This window comes from Chaetura pelagica, unplaced genomic scaffold (genome assembly GCF_000747805.2).
Source record: "Chaetura pelagica isolate M959 unplaced genomic scaffold, ChaPel_1.0 scaffold47, whole genome shotgun sequence".
Taxonomy (NCBI): Eukaryota; Metazoa; Chordata; class Aves; order Apodiformes; family Apodidae; genus Chaetura; species Chaetura pelagica.
In genome coordinates, this window is record NW_009954140.1 from 3,633,968 (window position 1) to 3,648,975 (window position 15,008).

A 15,008-nucleotide genomic window follows, 5' to 3' on the forward strand; every position below is an offset into this window, starting at 1 on the left:
CATTTTAAAGTAGATTTTTAGGTTTTTTAAATTATATTTAATCATCTCCTGAAGCCTCACCCCCACAAGGCTTTGCTCCTGAAACAAAGGCAAGATTGTCACTAAAAAAAAAAAAAAAAAGTAGTTAATTATTCATTACCTTTTTTCTTCTTAAACAAAAACCACCATAAAGCAAGAATTACTGCTCCTGCAACAGGTATTAGGACAAATGCAGCAATGACTCCTTTCTGCCAGGAGGCTAAGATGACTGGAAATAAGAAAGAGATGTTTAAGAGAGTGACAGGGCATCACTACCAACTTCTGCAGTTCCTGATCCTTCACTTTACTGCAAATTGGCCTTGTTACACGATGGGGAAGAACTTCAAGGAGACGCATGCAAAGTTCACTAGTGAACGTCTCCTTTGTGACCAAAATCACAGTACAACAATGGGTTGTTTTTAGTTTCCACCTGTCTCCTTTGGCTCTTGAGCATCCCTGAAACTTGTCGATGTAAGTTAGACAATCTCTGTTCATAAGTGGATCTTTCTGTTTAACTTCTGACAATAGTAGGACAAAAACATCCCAGGTAACTTGCCCTCCACCTGTCATGATGACACAGGATGCAGCTTATCACAGAAGTGAGCTTACCATTGATAGTTATTGGGGGGCTTTTCACATCCACATTAGCTCGATTAGAAGCCATGCAGTAGTATGTCCCTGTGTCCTGCCTGTTCATTGCTTCCTTGTGCCACATGACTCGGTCTGAGTAGCTAATTATTCATTACCTTTTTTCTTCTTAAACAAAAACCACCATAAAGCAAGAATTACTGCTCCTGCAACAGGTATTAGGACAAATGCAGCAATGACTCCTTTCTGCCAGGAGGCTAAGATGACTGGAAATAAGAAAGAGATGTTTAAGAGAGTGACAGGGCATCACTACCAACTTCTGCAGTTCCTGATCCTTCACTTTACTGCAAATTGGCCTTGTTACACGATGGGGAAGAACTTCAAGGAGACGCATGCAAAGTTCACTAGTGAACGTCTCCTTTGTGACCAAAATCACAGTACAACAATGGGTTGTTTTTAGTTTCCACCTGTCTCCTTTGGCTCTTGAGCATCCCTGAAACTTGTCGATGTAAGTTAGACAATCTCTGTTCATAAGTGGATCTTTCTGTTTAACTTCTGACAATAGTAGGACAAAAACATCCCAGGTAACTTGCCCTCCACCTGTCATGATGACACAGGATGCAGCTTATCACAGAAGTGAGCTTACCATTGATAGTTATTGGGGGGCTTTTCACATCCACATTAGCTCGATTAGAAGCCATGCAGTAGTATGTCCCTGTGTCCTGCCTGTTCATTGCTTCCTTGTGCCACATGACTCGGTCTGCATGTTCACTTTTTTCAAACACAAGAACGTCATGATCAGTTTTTCTAAAAAACCTGAAGTGAATTGGCCAAGATCCTTCTTTCACAGAGCAGAGAAAAGCAGTCTCACTGCCATCTTCCACTTCTCCATATGGAATGCTGCCCAAGCTGGCATTCTTGATTGGTACTACAGAGGAAGGCACAAAGAAAACAAGTTATTAGCACTATTACAAAAAATTTTGATGATAAAATGTTGTATTATAGAAATACTTGCTTAAATGCCATTTTACTTGGGAAAAAAAGAGACTGGATGCACAGCATTAGTATTTCTGAACAGTTTCTACCAGATAGTAAGTACTTTTATACACCAAGAAATAGAGAGAGCACTACAACGAAACAAAGCAGACGCAGAAGGAAATTATATCTGTTCCAGAGAGGTCTTTCAGTCCTTATTTTATATTTAATATTCAGAAATAAAACACAGCAGCACAATAGTGTAAACCATTTTTGTTCCCTGTATATAGCTATGCTTTCACAGTTATACAGAGCTATGCTATTAATATCCAATAGTGGGTATCAGCAGATCATAGATCAAGTTCTTTGAAAGCATAAGCAAGTCCCAAATTCTAATGGTTACAGAATATAGCAAGCACAGTGAGAGAAGTCAGCTTGCATTTGAATAAACTATACAAATATGCATAGCCAAAATACAGTTTTAAAGTTTGCTGCTTCACAAATTAAGTGCATTAGCATATACCAAGCTAGCTTAGGCATAGATGAGCATCAGTGCTTATAATTACATAGGGGAAAAATGTACAACCATTCTGTGATGCATGGCATGGATGCTTGCAATGAGGACAGGACGTATCTAAATCAGTGACAGAAGATCTTTGAGCCAAACCTTGGAACCTCTAGAATCTAAACAAGGAACTGTCACCCAAAACCTCTGCTTGAGTGCTACAAACAAATTTACAGAAACACAACCTACTGGTTAAAAAATCCTACCAGGACAGCACACTCTTTTACATGCACAATGACAGAAGAAGAGAGAAGAATGCACATGTGAAGAGTTACCAGTCCTGGCACCATTCTTACACAGACCACTAAAGAGCTATTGTTTGCTTTGGTTTCTCTTTCTACCTGCCAACAACACACTGGCAAATCACAGCTTTTTCACTTGCATTTCCCTTCTTGCAGTACTACTCAGATTCCCTGTGTGTAGCAGACAACAGGCTTTCCTCTCCAGACTTCCAATTTCTCTTATTTTCAAAGCTTCAACCACTAACCTCACACATGGGCAGAGGAATTTGCCCTTTCTACTTCACACATACTTGTAGATCAGAGACTTTGCCCATATACAGTAACTCCCAGTTGACTTTCACAGCTATTTAGCAACTGCAGCTTCTAGTGTTAAACATATGCTCAGTGCCACTGAGCACTGCACCTAATAATAAAGGTATTTAGAGGGACTGTTGAAAATGCAGACTGACATCTTTTACCAGGAGTCTAGCTAGCTCAATTATTTTAGTGAGTAAAATCATGGACTAACTCCAATATCATTACATATGCATTCAACCCAATCCTATGAAAACCCAACATGAAGAAAATGGATCTGTCCTGACATTTTTAATCATTAATTTTACTAAAACAGCTTCTAGAAGATTTCAAGTCAGATCTGGTTTTAACATTAAATAAACTCAATTGTAGTTAACTCAATTCTGATTATTAGCAGGATTTTACTTTTGTGACAAATAGTCTGTGATACAGATAAGAGAACCACAGAATGGTTTGGGTCGGAAGGGACCTAAAAGATCATCTAGTTCCAACCCCCCTGCCTGGGTAGGGACACCTCCCACTAGACCAGGTTGCCCAAAGCTCCACCCAACCTGGCCTTGAACACTTCCAGGGAGGGGCATCTCCAACCATTTAACTCTAAGAATTTAACAGACTTACCTATTACTGTGATGTTTAGAATATTGCTAGTTTTCATACCACTGGAATGATTATTTCTAGCACCACAACTGTATCCTCTTTTGTCATTTTGTCTAATATTTTCATCCAAGAACAGAGCATATGTGTCATTAACTACTACTTTTTTAACTTCACTTCCTTTGTAGAATGTGAATGTTATTGGTGGTGTTCCCATCACTGAACGACAGATTAACCACAGAGGCTTCCCTACCACCACCTCTGGTAAACCACTGACAACGGAAAGAGTTGGTCTGGAGACTGGAGCTACAAGGGGAAGAAAAGAAAACAATTGTGGCAAATTACACTGTGTAAGGTCAAAAGATACAAAATTATTTTGTACAAAACACATAAATATACAATATTTGGCTGGTTTGCACAAGTAGTCTGTATTGGGAAGCTCTTCCTCATTGACAGAATGAAAGCAGGGGGGTGACTTGAATAAACAAAAACATAGATAATGAAACATATATAACTTAGACTAAAATAAGACACAAGAAGAACATACAAGAAAACCAAAAAAAAGATCAGTGACCTAGCTGTGGATCACCCAAATTTCAAAACTAGCTCAGACCAAAGGATTAAGCCTGAGGAGCAACAGCATGTGCAAGTAGCATTGCTTGTACTACCCAAGATGGATTCTGCAGCACCCAGTTAGCGACCTCCGGTTCTGCAGCCCAGTGAGTGATAAACCAGTCAGTCCCCTTTACAGACCTGAGAACTGACTGTGCTTGTTCTGTGGGAGGGAAGGAAACGAGGGTGTTTATAAATAGTGAGTTGGTAAGGGAGGGTGTATTGATAGCAAAAAACTCTGCTTGTTGGAGTAGAGCTATCCAGATGACCTCTGGCTCTCATGGCCTTCTGCCTGGAAGGTCAGGGGGAGGGATTCATGGCAGACATGGACAGAGTTTCAGATCAAACTAATGAGTAAAAGGTTTGCAGAACATTCCCAGATCCTGCAAATGGTAATGAATGGGAGTGTATGTGGCACCTAGCAGAATCAAGGGAACAGAAGGAAGACAAGCTAACTCCCTTCTCCTAGGGCCAGCCCTGGAAAAGTCTGACTTGATCAGAACACAATACACCAAGTCCTCTACAGCTACAGATTACAAGTACATCTCACAGAAATTAATATTGCAAGAACTCAAAGACACCCCAATAGTTCATGGACTAGGGACTGATGCTGTAAACACATGTGCTTACTTATAATCTTACAGTTTTGATCCCTCCCCCCTGGCATTTGGTTCTAAGCCTCTGTATCAACTCACCATAAACATTTATCCTTACAGGTTTGCTCTCCTTGACTATTCCTTTCATTTCAGCTTTACAAATATAGGATCCAGTATCATTCACACTGACTCTCATTGTTAAGTTTGTAGAATTTTTCAGCCAGGTGTCTCTGTTTGAGTGTTTCCGTAATATAGAGAACTTAGCTTGCCCAAAACCATTAATGTTGCAGCTCAAAGTTAGCTCTTTATTTTCATCCAGCTTACTCATAGAAGCAGCCAATGTTGGCTTGGGGAATAACTCTGCAAGATAAGAAGAGAAATAACTCACTTGAATTGAGCCTGAAAGAATATGACTACCCCTCTCAAAGTATACAGACTGAAGGATAGACTGAAAGTTTCCCAATCAGGAAAACCAAAAATCAATGTTATTTTAATACAATAATACTTTCAAGGCAAACATAAATTTAATAATCACTTGAAACCACTTTTCATGGTATTATTTTAGTTGGAAATTATTGGGAGGATAAAAGCTAAAACCAAAATGTAAACCTAAATAGCCTTTAACTCAGGGAAAATTTACACTTGGATCTGGAGATTACGCTTGGATACTGAGTTCTACCAAATTTAAATATTAATCCATTGAGTAAACTCTAAGATGAACAGAGGTGTTACCTGACACAACAACATTCAGTTTGGTGGTTTTAGAAGCTCTCCCTTGCTCCACCTTACACAGGTATTGACCACTGTCCTCTAGAGTAGCTACTGCAGAGTATTTCAGAAGTTGCTCATTTCGTACACTCTTCAGTATTGTTTTGTTTTTCTGGAGTATGATTTCAATGTCACGCATCCGGGCTACCACAGTTGAGCATTCAAACTGTATTCTGTCTCCTTCTGTAATATTATTTGAGGGCCTGGCATTCAGAGTAGGCTTTATAAAAGGTTCTGCAAGAGAATACATGCAAACTCATGATCCAATTTTTTAATTATGGCAAGAAAAGAAATGTTAAAAAGAAGCTAAACAACTTACCCTTGACTATAACAAGTGTCCTGTTGCTGTGTTCTGAGCTTTCAAATTCAAGTTTTACATTCCTCCTACCAAAGCAATCAAATTGTAAAATATTATCTCCTTCTTCAACAGAAAATTCCACTTCAGAAAAATTTCTGTATGCTTCAAATTTATTCTTTTCTTGAGGTGTTGAATTCATCTTTATCTTCCGGAAAAAGAAATATAAAGGAGGTTCTTCTTCTGGCAGCTCACAGCGTAATTTCACAACTTCACCCTCTAAAACTTGATTTTTCTCAGCAGTCAGGATTGGCTTGGTCATTCCTTAGAAAAGAAAACAATTAAGAAATAAAACGTTGCAAAATCCTGAAAGAAACACAATCTCTGATAACTACGGCAGTGATTTATGCTAATGAACAGATGCAAATAATTTGCAAGACCTGAGCTTTTGAAGACAGTTCCTTTGATGTGTGTGTGCAAGCCAAGGCATGTTCAGAGGAACAAAATGTCCCTAGAGAAGGCCACACAATCTTGATGCAACTTGCTGTTTTGAAGGTAAGTCTGAAGCCTGCTGCCTCCCCAGTGTTTCCTACTGCCACTCAAATTAGTGACGGAAGAAACTAAAAGTCATTTCAACTTCTGTACCTAGAGGTGCAGGCCTCTGAAGAAAAATTACAGACCTTGCATAACCCTGTAACTATTTGATGAACAAATTCTTTCCAAGTTGCATCTTCAATGGGAAAAATGTCACTTACAGTCAAGAATACATGGCTAGAAAGAGTATAGAGGTGGCCCCTGTCCTCATAAGAGATGAAAGAACAAGACTGACAGAACATTGTCTACAAAAGCATGCCCACAGTCCATGCTAGCTTTGGCAGTGGCTGCCACAAGGAGAGAACCTCTAAGCATATTTCCAGCTTTTCCACTAATGCACCACCCCTCACCATGTTTATGATCTATAGGAACAAACTTTTACAAATAATACTTTCTCTAGTCTAGGAAATTGAGGCTCAGGACAGAGGGGATGGTGACACAGGAGGCATAGGTTGTATTCCTGACTATCACTGATCTGTCATGTAGCCTTGGGTCTGTGATTTCATTTCTAAGCCCTCATTTCTAAGCCCTCAGGTTCAGTACTAAACTCTTGTAAAGTACTCATGTGTATGGATAAAAAACACTTTGCAAAATACCTTATTTAGCACTGACTGTTATTACTTCCCCTGGGAGGCTGCTGTCTTTTTGCACCTTGGAGAACTGTCACATTTGAAGGAATACTCACCAGTTATCCAAACATGTAAGGGGTTACTGGATTTTGTCTTTCCGCCTGCTTGCACAGTACATTCATAGTCTCCTGTATCTGAAGATCTAGCAACAGGTATTTCATATTGTGCATGATCTTTGTCTGATACAGTCATGAAGACAAGCTTGCGATCCTTAAAAATTGTAAAATTATGCTTCAGCTGGAAATTGCTACTTTTGCTGATATCAGCATGGCAGACAATTGACACAGGAGCTCCATTCTTTACTTTGGCAGACGGTGCAACCTTGATTTCAACTGTGTTGAAAGTAAAAACTTGATGGGGGAAAAAAAGTTATATTAATTTTCTGTTAGTCCAACATAATACTGTTCTCTCAAGTTGCTACACTTTAATCACAAAAATTCGTTCATAGTACCCTAGTAGCAAGTGTTACAATTATGGTGGTCAGGCAATTATGGCTCACAGATTTCTCTTCCACTGCAGAGGTACAGTAGAGGCCATGAGTGACTGTCACAGCACACAGTGTCCCTCTGTCTTTGCCCTGGGGGACTGAGAGAATCCTTGCTTTGGCCACGCTCATGACCAAATCTACCTAATTCCCTAGAAAACCAGCAGACACTTGAATAGGTTTGCAGCTACTTCTTGGTTTTCCTTATTTCTCATGGGTTGTTGTCTTCAGCTCTAACTGACAGGAGGTATGAGAGCTGAACAACTTTTTGTATTTATAATTATTTGAACAAACTGAAAAATTACAGTATAACCCTGCTTAGAGTTGTACTAAACCCCAAGCCAATTCACCCCTAGGCAATTAGCAGAAATCCCTGGAGTGCAGTATTTTTTATCTGAAAGTCAGGCTGGGGTTGTGTCATTCAGCAAATTCCACTTTAAACATTTTTCTCACAGGCTTGGGATAGTTTAAATCTCTAGTTTAGGATAACTAGAATGTAACAGAAAGTATTTGAGTTAATGTTCTGCAAGTATCCATGGATACTAAAAGTATCCATGGCCTAAATTTATCTTGTTGGCAATCCAGCAGTCATACCCACGAGATCTTAGCAATCATACCCTGGCTAATTCAAAAACATAATCATATGCAGAAGCAACGCTTTCAATTCATTTAGAATTTAAATATGTTTGTTCCTGAAAAAAATACAGTGAATGCAATATTCCTGTTAAACAAAAATTAAAACTGATAAACACTTTAAGGCATACAGTTTATAATAGCATTAGTGTATATTTAGTGCTTCTGTGTCCATAAGGACAGCAATAAGCAATTTGTAGTTCAAAATATTATTATTAGAATCATGGTATAATCATTACTTGTATTCACACAGCTAGATGAAAAAGTACAGAGAGAGATTTATGAGTTCATTCACTTTCCCTTTCTTTAGAACTCACAGCTTTTGGGTATGCCCATTTTGGCCAGGATTCCTATTAGAAATTTGCTACTAGAACAGGAAAACTTTCCTGCACCTAAAGAAGTCCCTTTCCATTGACACTTACCAGCTATTTATAAATTGTCTTCGCTAGGGAGAGTTTCGGGCATAAAAACAATGCGAAAATTGTAAATATTTTTGTATGTGAGCAGACTATATGACAACCAAAAGCAAATGTTTCTCCCTAGTTTGGGAAAAAGAAGCATGCAGAGTGTATGTGCTGGAAGTCAGCAAGATGATAACATAAGAAGTAAACGTATTCCTTTCAGAATGCAAGTTCTGTACTCTGGTCAGATGTGATTTTTTTCTCTTGAAAAAAAGATCAGGTGAGAATGCATCTAATCTATATTCTATAATTTTATCCTACCTCCTTGCTTGGGGGCATGAGAGGGTTTTTTAAAGAGCAAACCAAAATACTAGTAATTACATTTCCTCTCCTGTCTGTTCTCTTGTATGTCTCAGTAAAGCAAATTACTCAAGGAAAGATTTCACCAAAACATTGATTAAAGTATGAGCAGCACATCTCTCATTCAAACACCATAAGAAGAAACACCACCAAGTAATACCTTTTTTTGTTTTAATATGGCCAAATTTCATGCTGCGATATAATACAGCAAATCCAGATAAACTCTGTCATGGAAGCACATCAACAGCTGAGGAATTAATTAAACTACTTATTTTAAATTGGTATGTGAAAAAGTAATATCCAAAATTACCTACCTCCCTCCTGAGTGTAAAGTTCTGAACCTAGAAAAAAAATGAAAAGAAATGTTATTTTCAAAGCTTACAGATTGAAAGACTGTAATGGGAAACAGTGGAAAGCCCCAACAAACACCAAACAAATCAGAAACACATGTACCCACCCAGATATTTAGTTACCAAACTTACACTGCAAGAAAATCAGCAGAAGAGCAAGATACATCTCGTTTCTGAAGAATAGACACTTAATTCCAAAATAAAAAAATATTCATCATCAGAGGTGATGCCTCCAGGTACCAAAACCAGGTTATGTTTTTTTCTGTTGTTGTTTTATGGAAATTGATAAAAATTTGCCATTAAAATCTGTAATTTTCCCCAGATCTTCAACAGAAACTGGCGAGATCAAGTAATCGTTCCCATTACTGGAAACTGGAAATGGCAAACAATGAGAATCTATCTGCTGCTTGCAGGCAGATTACTGGTCAGGAAGTGACTGGACTTTTCCTGAGGGCGCCACCAAATGCATTTGCTTTGTTTAATTTCTTAAGGTGTATTAAAAAAACAAGAAGTTCCAATGACATTTGTCCAGCAGTTCCTGCCAATACGGGTATTTTTAAGTCACAATTAACCATTTACAAACACAAATTACCTTCACTATTGGACCTTGACAGATCCTTGAACAAATACTTCCTTTCATCCTGACATGGAGAACTCTTTCAGAGGATACACATATAGAATTAGTCACTTTTCCCCTTTCCCTGCATTTCTAGGTGTCTCATCTTTTCCGTGGCAAAGAACAGCTGTGGGGTACACAATAAATTCAAATTATCTCAGAAACCACAGCTACTCTTATATTAGACTAGGATATCAATAGGCAGACCTCTCACAGTACCATCAAATATCAAAACCACAGAACTGCACAAGATTTTATTGTATATAGTTATGACAGTGCAAACCATACATAATTATAAAACTGAAGCATGAAAAGAATAGGTTGGAATTTCATTTCTCAGCAGAAATCTGAAGCAGCACTAGCACAATCTAAAATAGACAATGCTCTAGAGCAAGAGTGAAATCTGTTAGTAGCTGTTAGAATTCAGGCATCTTTGAGAGATCTCATTTTTATGCACTGTTTAATTTTTTGCAATGGTGTAAATAGCCTGACAATAGGAGAGCCAACCTGGTATCAGAGATGATTAATTCTGCATCGAAAATACTGGAAGCAGAAATTGAGCAAACATTATCAGAGGAGGAGGAAAAGTTGCAAAACAATCCCTCAGTTAAAAGTGGTGTAAATGTCTGCCCGAGATCCAGTAAGGAACTGGTGTAAAATTCAGAACACTAATTATTCAACTTCATTTATCCATATGGAGAATTTTTTCTGGTTGTGAATGAAAGCCTAAAGAAAGTAAAAAAGGCTAAAGAAAGCCTAACCACGAGTAAATCAGTAGCCAACAGCTTTGATTTAGGTGGAATTGTTCTGAAGAACTTTGGTACTATCATTTTTTGTATGAATGGACTTTAAAATAGTCTGACATGGAGAAATGTCAGCTTTAAGCACTAATTGTTTTTCCAGAAAAAAATTCTCTGTGACTTTTAGGAATCAAATGTTTCATACCTTTCAGTTTTTCAGAATATTCCTTTCTCAGTTTATAGGCCCACTATTAAGTCAGACTTAAGTCATTCCACTTGAGCCCTAACACTGACTCAGTCTATAGGCTTGATAAAGTGAGTTGAAATCATGCCCTTCAAAAAGTGTTTCTCAAGTTGTGTGTTGCAGAAATCCCTAAGTAGTGATTTAGTTAATATTGAAAATTGAGTGCTGAACTCTTAATCCTTCAGTTCCTGTCCTTTGCAGACAGAGTCAGTGCTTTCCTTTACTTCAGAAACATTTTCCAGGCTTGTTAAAACACTGTCTAAAACAATACTAAACATATTCACAGAAGTCTATAAATGAGAAATACAGTTCTCATAAGCATCACTGTTTATACGAAATCCTCCTTTTTCTCTTCTGGGGTCAATGAAAACTGAACATTTCCCAACAAGCAATAGTTTAAAGGTGTAAAAGCACTTCAATGCTTGCATCACATATATAAGCATGATATTTTGCAAAAGGAAAGATGAGGGAAACACTCATCTGTTTAAGAATGTCTCAGCAGTATGAACAAACACCTATCTAGCTGTTTTGTAGGCAGGGAGTACAGAATGGCACAATAGCCATAGCAATGAATGCCTCAGAAGCAAGCTGGTTAGCCAGCAATAGTGCTTGTTCTGCTTAATCCAGTCTGTTTGAAACACACCACCACCAAAAGACCAATGGTTGGGCTGGTTGCCAGCAATGGTCTCCAAAGCTGGGTGAAGGAAAAGAGGAGGAGGACACATGGCAGGTGGAGAACAAAGGTAGATTAACATTTGCTGTTGATAACAAAACATAGGAAGGAAGGAGATTTCCCTCTTTCCCCACAAAAGAATTCAGCGGGACATACAAAGCTCAGCACAACCACACCGGTCTTTCCCATGGGGAGAGGGACAACAAAGGCTGCCCTCTTAGCAACAGAGAGGGAAGAAGAAAGTGGGTGTGGGCCAATATCCCACAGAATGAGCCCATGTGGTCGAGTTCAGAAACAGGCTAGTTTCAGACTGAGGTGGGAAGGCCAGCTTTTAGGATGAACTGGGAGTAAGATTTAATGGTGACAAAAGCCAAGGCTGGTGTTAGATGACACTGCCAAGTGAAGGATGTTCTGTTAGATCTCACAGGCCAATCAGACTGTTATATTCTTGATAAGCCTTCAACTGGAGGGGAAAATCTAGCTGGTATTGACCAAAATCCAAGAAGTAAATTCAACTGCAGGAATTTAAGTCAAAATATCATGGAACTTGGGAGAAAAGCATTTCCAACACAAAAGAATGGCTTGAGACCCTCTTCCACTGTCAAACTGGAAATCAGATTGACTGAAATTATTTAAATTTAGAAGTACTTGTGCCAGTAATACAGCTGCATATTTTCCTAACAATCATCTTATTATAATCTCTAAAGACATATGTTTCTGAAATACATAAGATCAAAGTTATTCTAATATACATCATATCAAGAACTCTACTCAGTCACTACTATGTTTGTGGGAAAAGCAGGATTAACCTCATAAATGCAATACACTTCCTGAAGCAGACAGAACAGTCATAATCTGACACAGTCACCTTTGAAATCTATGCAAATAATTTAATTTAATCCACTGCCCAATGAATTGGACCCTTAAGCATTACAGTTGTGTCCATCTGGGGATTCATGCTTTCTGTTTCTGCTGTTGAATCCCCTGGTACTTTCTTACATATGAGATTTCCTAGAAACCATCAGCTTTGTAGCAGAGGTTTACCTAAAATCAGAGGCAAACCCTATTTTCCTAACTAAGGGCAAAACGCTGAATAAGATTTTCAGGATTTTCCCTCTGCAAATACAGTGTTTGATCCTGCCCCTCAGGACAGGACAGGAAGCCAGGAGTTCACACCACATTTCAGCTGTTTGTTTTCATTTTCTCTCCAGCTGGCTGGCATGACAGAACAGAGCACACCACTGTGCTGATTTTCAGGACTGACATCTTACTTCCTCACAGAGCACACGCTGATTCCAGCAAGTCTTCTGGGGCCCTGAAACTTTGTTTCCTGGTCTCAAATGTCCAGTTCTTCATGGAAGTTTCTTCAGAAAATACCAAGTCTCTACGTGTGTTCTCTTGAAGTTCTATCTCACTTGATTTACTGACAAAACATTTCTCTTAACATTCTGGGGTCATCAAAACTTGTCCCTGATAATGCAGGTTCCACATAATCCCTTGTATAAACTCACTGATTTTAAAAACAGCTAAATGCTGTAGAGGTGCATCTATACATTGTGGGAATTTTCTAAATTTTATTTTAAAATATGTATAAAAATTCAGATCAGTGTCCATCTGTACTGAAGTCAACACAAGCTTTCTAGCAGCTAAATCAAGACTAGAAAAGCAGCTCTGATTTCTAATACCCCAATCCCTGAAGCTTATACTAATTTAATCATTTAGTTTCCTTACAACTGTGAGTTAACTATTTTGCTGAATTACCACTTCCTGCTTCAGTATACTCATAGATAACAGAATTATAACAAACATTGCTGTTTCCATAAGTCTAGACAAATCCCTGGAGAACTGGGAATGAACTGAGCTTGCTCTACAAATATTTTCAGGGTATGTTGTCTTATCTTGAACGTGAGACTTCTGCATCATTTGTCTTTATTATTACAGTGCCCCTCTACACCTCCCTGGAGAAAAATACAGACATTAATTTCACTCCTGAATTTGAATATTTACCATAAAAAAAATAAAAATAAACGATCAGATTTTGGTGCTCTTTTTTGCAGAAGTCTAGAAACTCTACCATGTACAGAATTTCTAGATTGCTGAAAGTCTGTGCTTCTCAGGATAAACTGCATTTCACAATGGCACCATCTGCTGGAAGTTGCCAGCAAAGCACACGGCGGCTCCCTCACTCCCTCCTCCGCAGGAAAAGAACACTTTCCCCACTTGGAAAAGAACACTAGGATTCCTAAGTACTGACTTGTACCTCCTGTGGCAATGCACTCCTATGTGCCTCAGAAGGTAATTGAGACATAGGAGAAAAATTTCTTCTTCCAGAGATGTTAAATCTATTTGTTGGTTTACATTATGAATCATTGTCTCTGATAACACCTTGCAAACGTTCTCTGTTCCAGCAGTGTGTGTAAGTGACTGATTCTACACCTTGAGTACATTTTTAACTAGTGTTTTCTACTGGGTTATCAAGTTCCTCAGTTTAGAAAAAGACAGACATGGTCTGTGTCACTATCACACACTGCACTTATCTGGCATGTAGCAGAAAAACAGCCTTGAGCTCTGCAATAATATTAATCACAGAGTATGGGCAGTGCCAGAAAAAAGGTCAGAACCTGATGGCTGGAGAGGGAATTAATTCTGGAAATATTTTTCCTTCTCAGTACATTTGTATTGTTCTTATATTGCTTGATAAGCCTTGAAAAGATCCTTTCTTCTTCCACTCTTTTCCTTTAGAAGAAGAGTTTTATCATAATCAAATACCAAGCAGTTGAAATAACCTGCAGACTTGTCACCACAGCTACTTTGAGTAGGAGTGTAAAAATAGGTATTCTGTGATGATCTTGCCATATCAGTAAAACTTTCTTGCAAGCAAAACAGAAGTGTTTCATTTATCATCCCTGGAGACGTTCAAGGTCAGGCTTGGTGGGGTTCTGAGCAACCTGATCTAGTTAAACAGGTCCCTGCTCACTGCAGGGGGGTGGACTTGAAAACCTCAAAAGGTCCCTCCTAACCCAATGCATTCTATGATCAGCAGAAGTAACTGTTAGTATATGGTGATTTCTAGCAAAGCCTTCTGCAGACATATGTCTGGAAGAGCAGATGCTCTTCCAGAACAGAGAACCTCTCAGAGTGAGAAACTGGGACAGGGAATAATTCTGCTGAAACATGCAGCTTTCCCTGGAAAGCCTTCACAACCTTACTACAGACTGCCACTCCAGACTATTTACATTCTGAAGGCAAAGAATTAACCTTGTGAATGAAAGCTCAATTTGGCTTTTATTCTCTTCCCTGAGGCAGAACACTGTCACAGCATCAAGTGATACACATCTCCCTTTTAGACTAACTTACTTGTTTTGGCTGGATGACTGTTAATTGCTTTTTGTTAAACTTACTCAGTTCTTCCTACATACAGAACCACATTAATTCCAGGCAGGAAAGCTATAAATCTAATAAAAAAGGACCCCTAAGCTTGTGCAGTATCTTACTGATGCTACAGAACTCTACATACACATGCTGAACCAATCAACATCATATTAGTCCAAAGTCAACAGCTAAATCTGCCAGAAAAACAATCAACATGGAAGTAAACTTTACTATTTCCAGGACACCCTTCAAGAGACTAACAAGCTAGTTAGTATTCAAAGTTAAAGTCAGTATTCAAAGCCTCACAGAAAGGTAATACCAAGGCCTAATTTTGCCTTTTTTTTCTGTTTCACATTGGCAATATG

The 15,008-nt window shown here is 38.6% G+C and overlaps 1 protein-coding gene across 1 annotated transcript in view; it reads right to left on the reverse strand.

The window, feature by feature from the left end:
- PECAM1 (platelet/endothelial cell adhesion molecule 1) overlaps positions 1-9,164 on the reverse strand; it is a 29,922-nt gene extending 20,758 nt beyond the window's left edge. The window contains exons 1-9 of the mRNA XM_010002694.1: positions 9,131-9,164; positions 8,963-8,989; positions 6,827-7,120; positions 5,572-5,871; positions 5,217-5,486; positions 4,584-4,844; positions 3,301-3,582; positions 1,253-1,534; positions 765-872 (exon numbers count right to left, since the gene is read on the reverse strand). Of these exons, the coding sequence (XP_010000996.1) occupies positions 765-872; positions 1,253-1,534; positions 3,301-3,582; positions 4,584-4,844; positions 5,217-5,486; positions 5,572-5,871; positions 6,827-7,120; positions 8,963-8,989; positions 9,131-9,164 (1,858 nt within the window). The remainder of the gene's footprint in view (positions 1-764; positions 873-1,252; positions 1,535-3,300; positions 3,583-4,583; positions 4,845-5,216; positions 5,487-5,571; positions 5,872-6,826; positions 7,121-8,962; positions 8,990-9,130) is intronic.
- Positions 9,165-15,008: the final 5,844 nt, after the last annotated feature.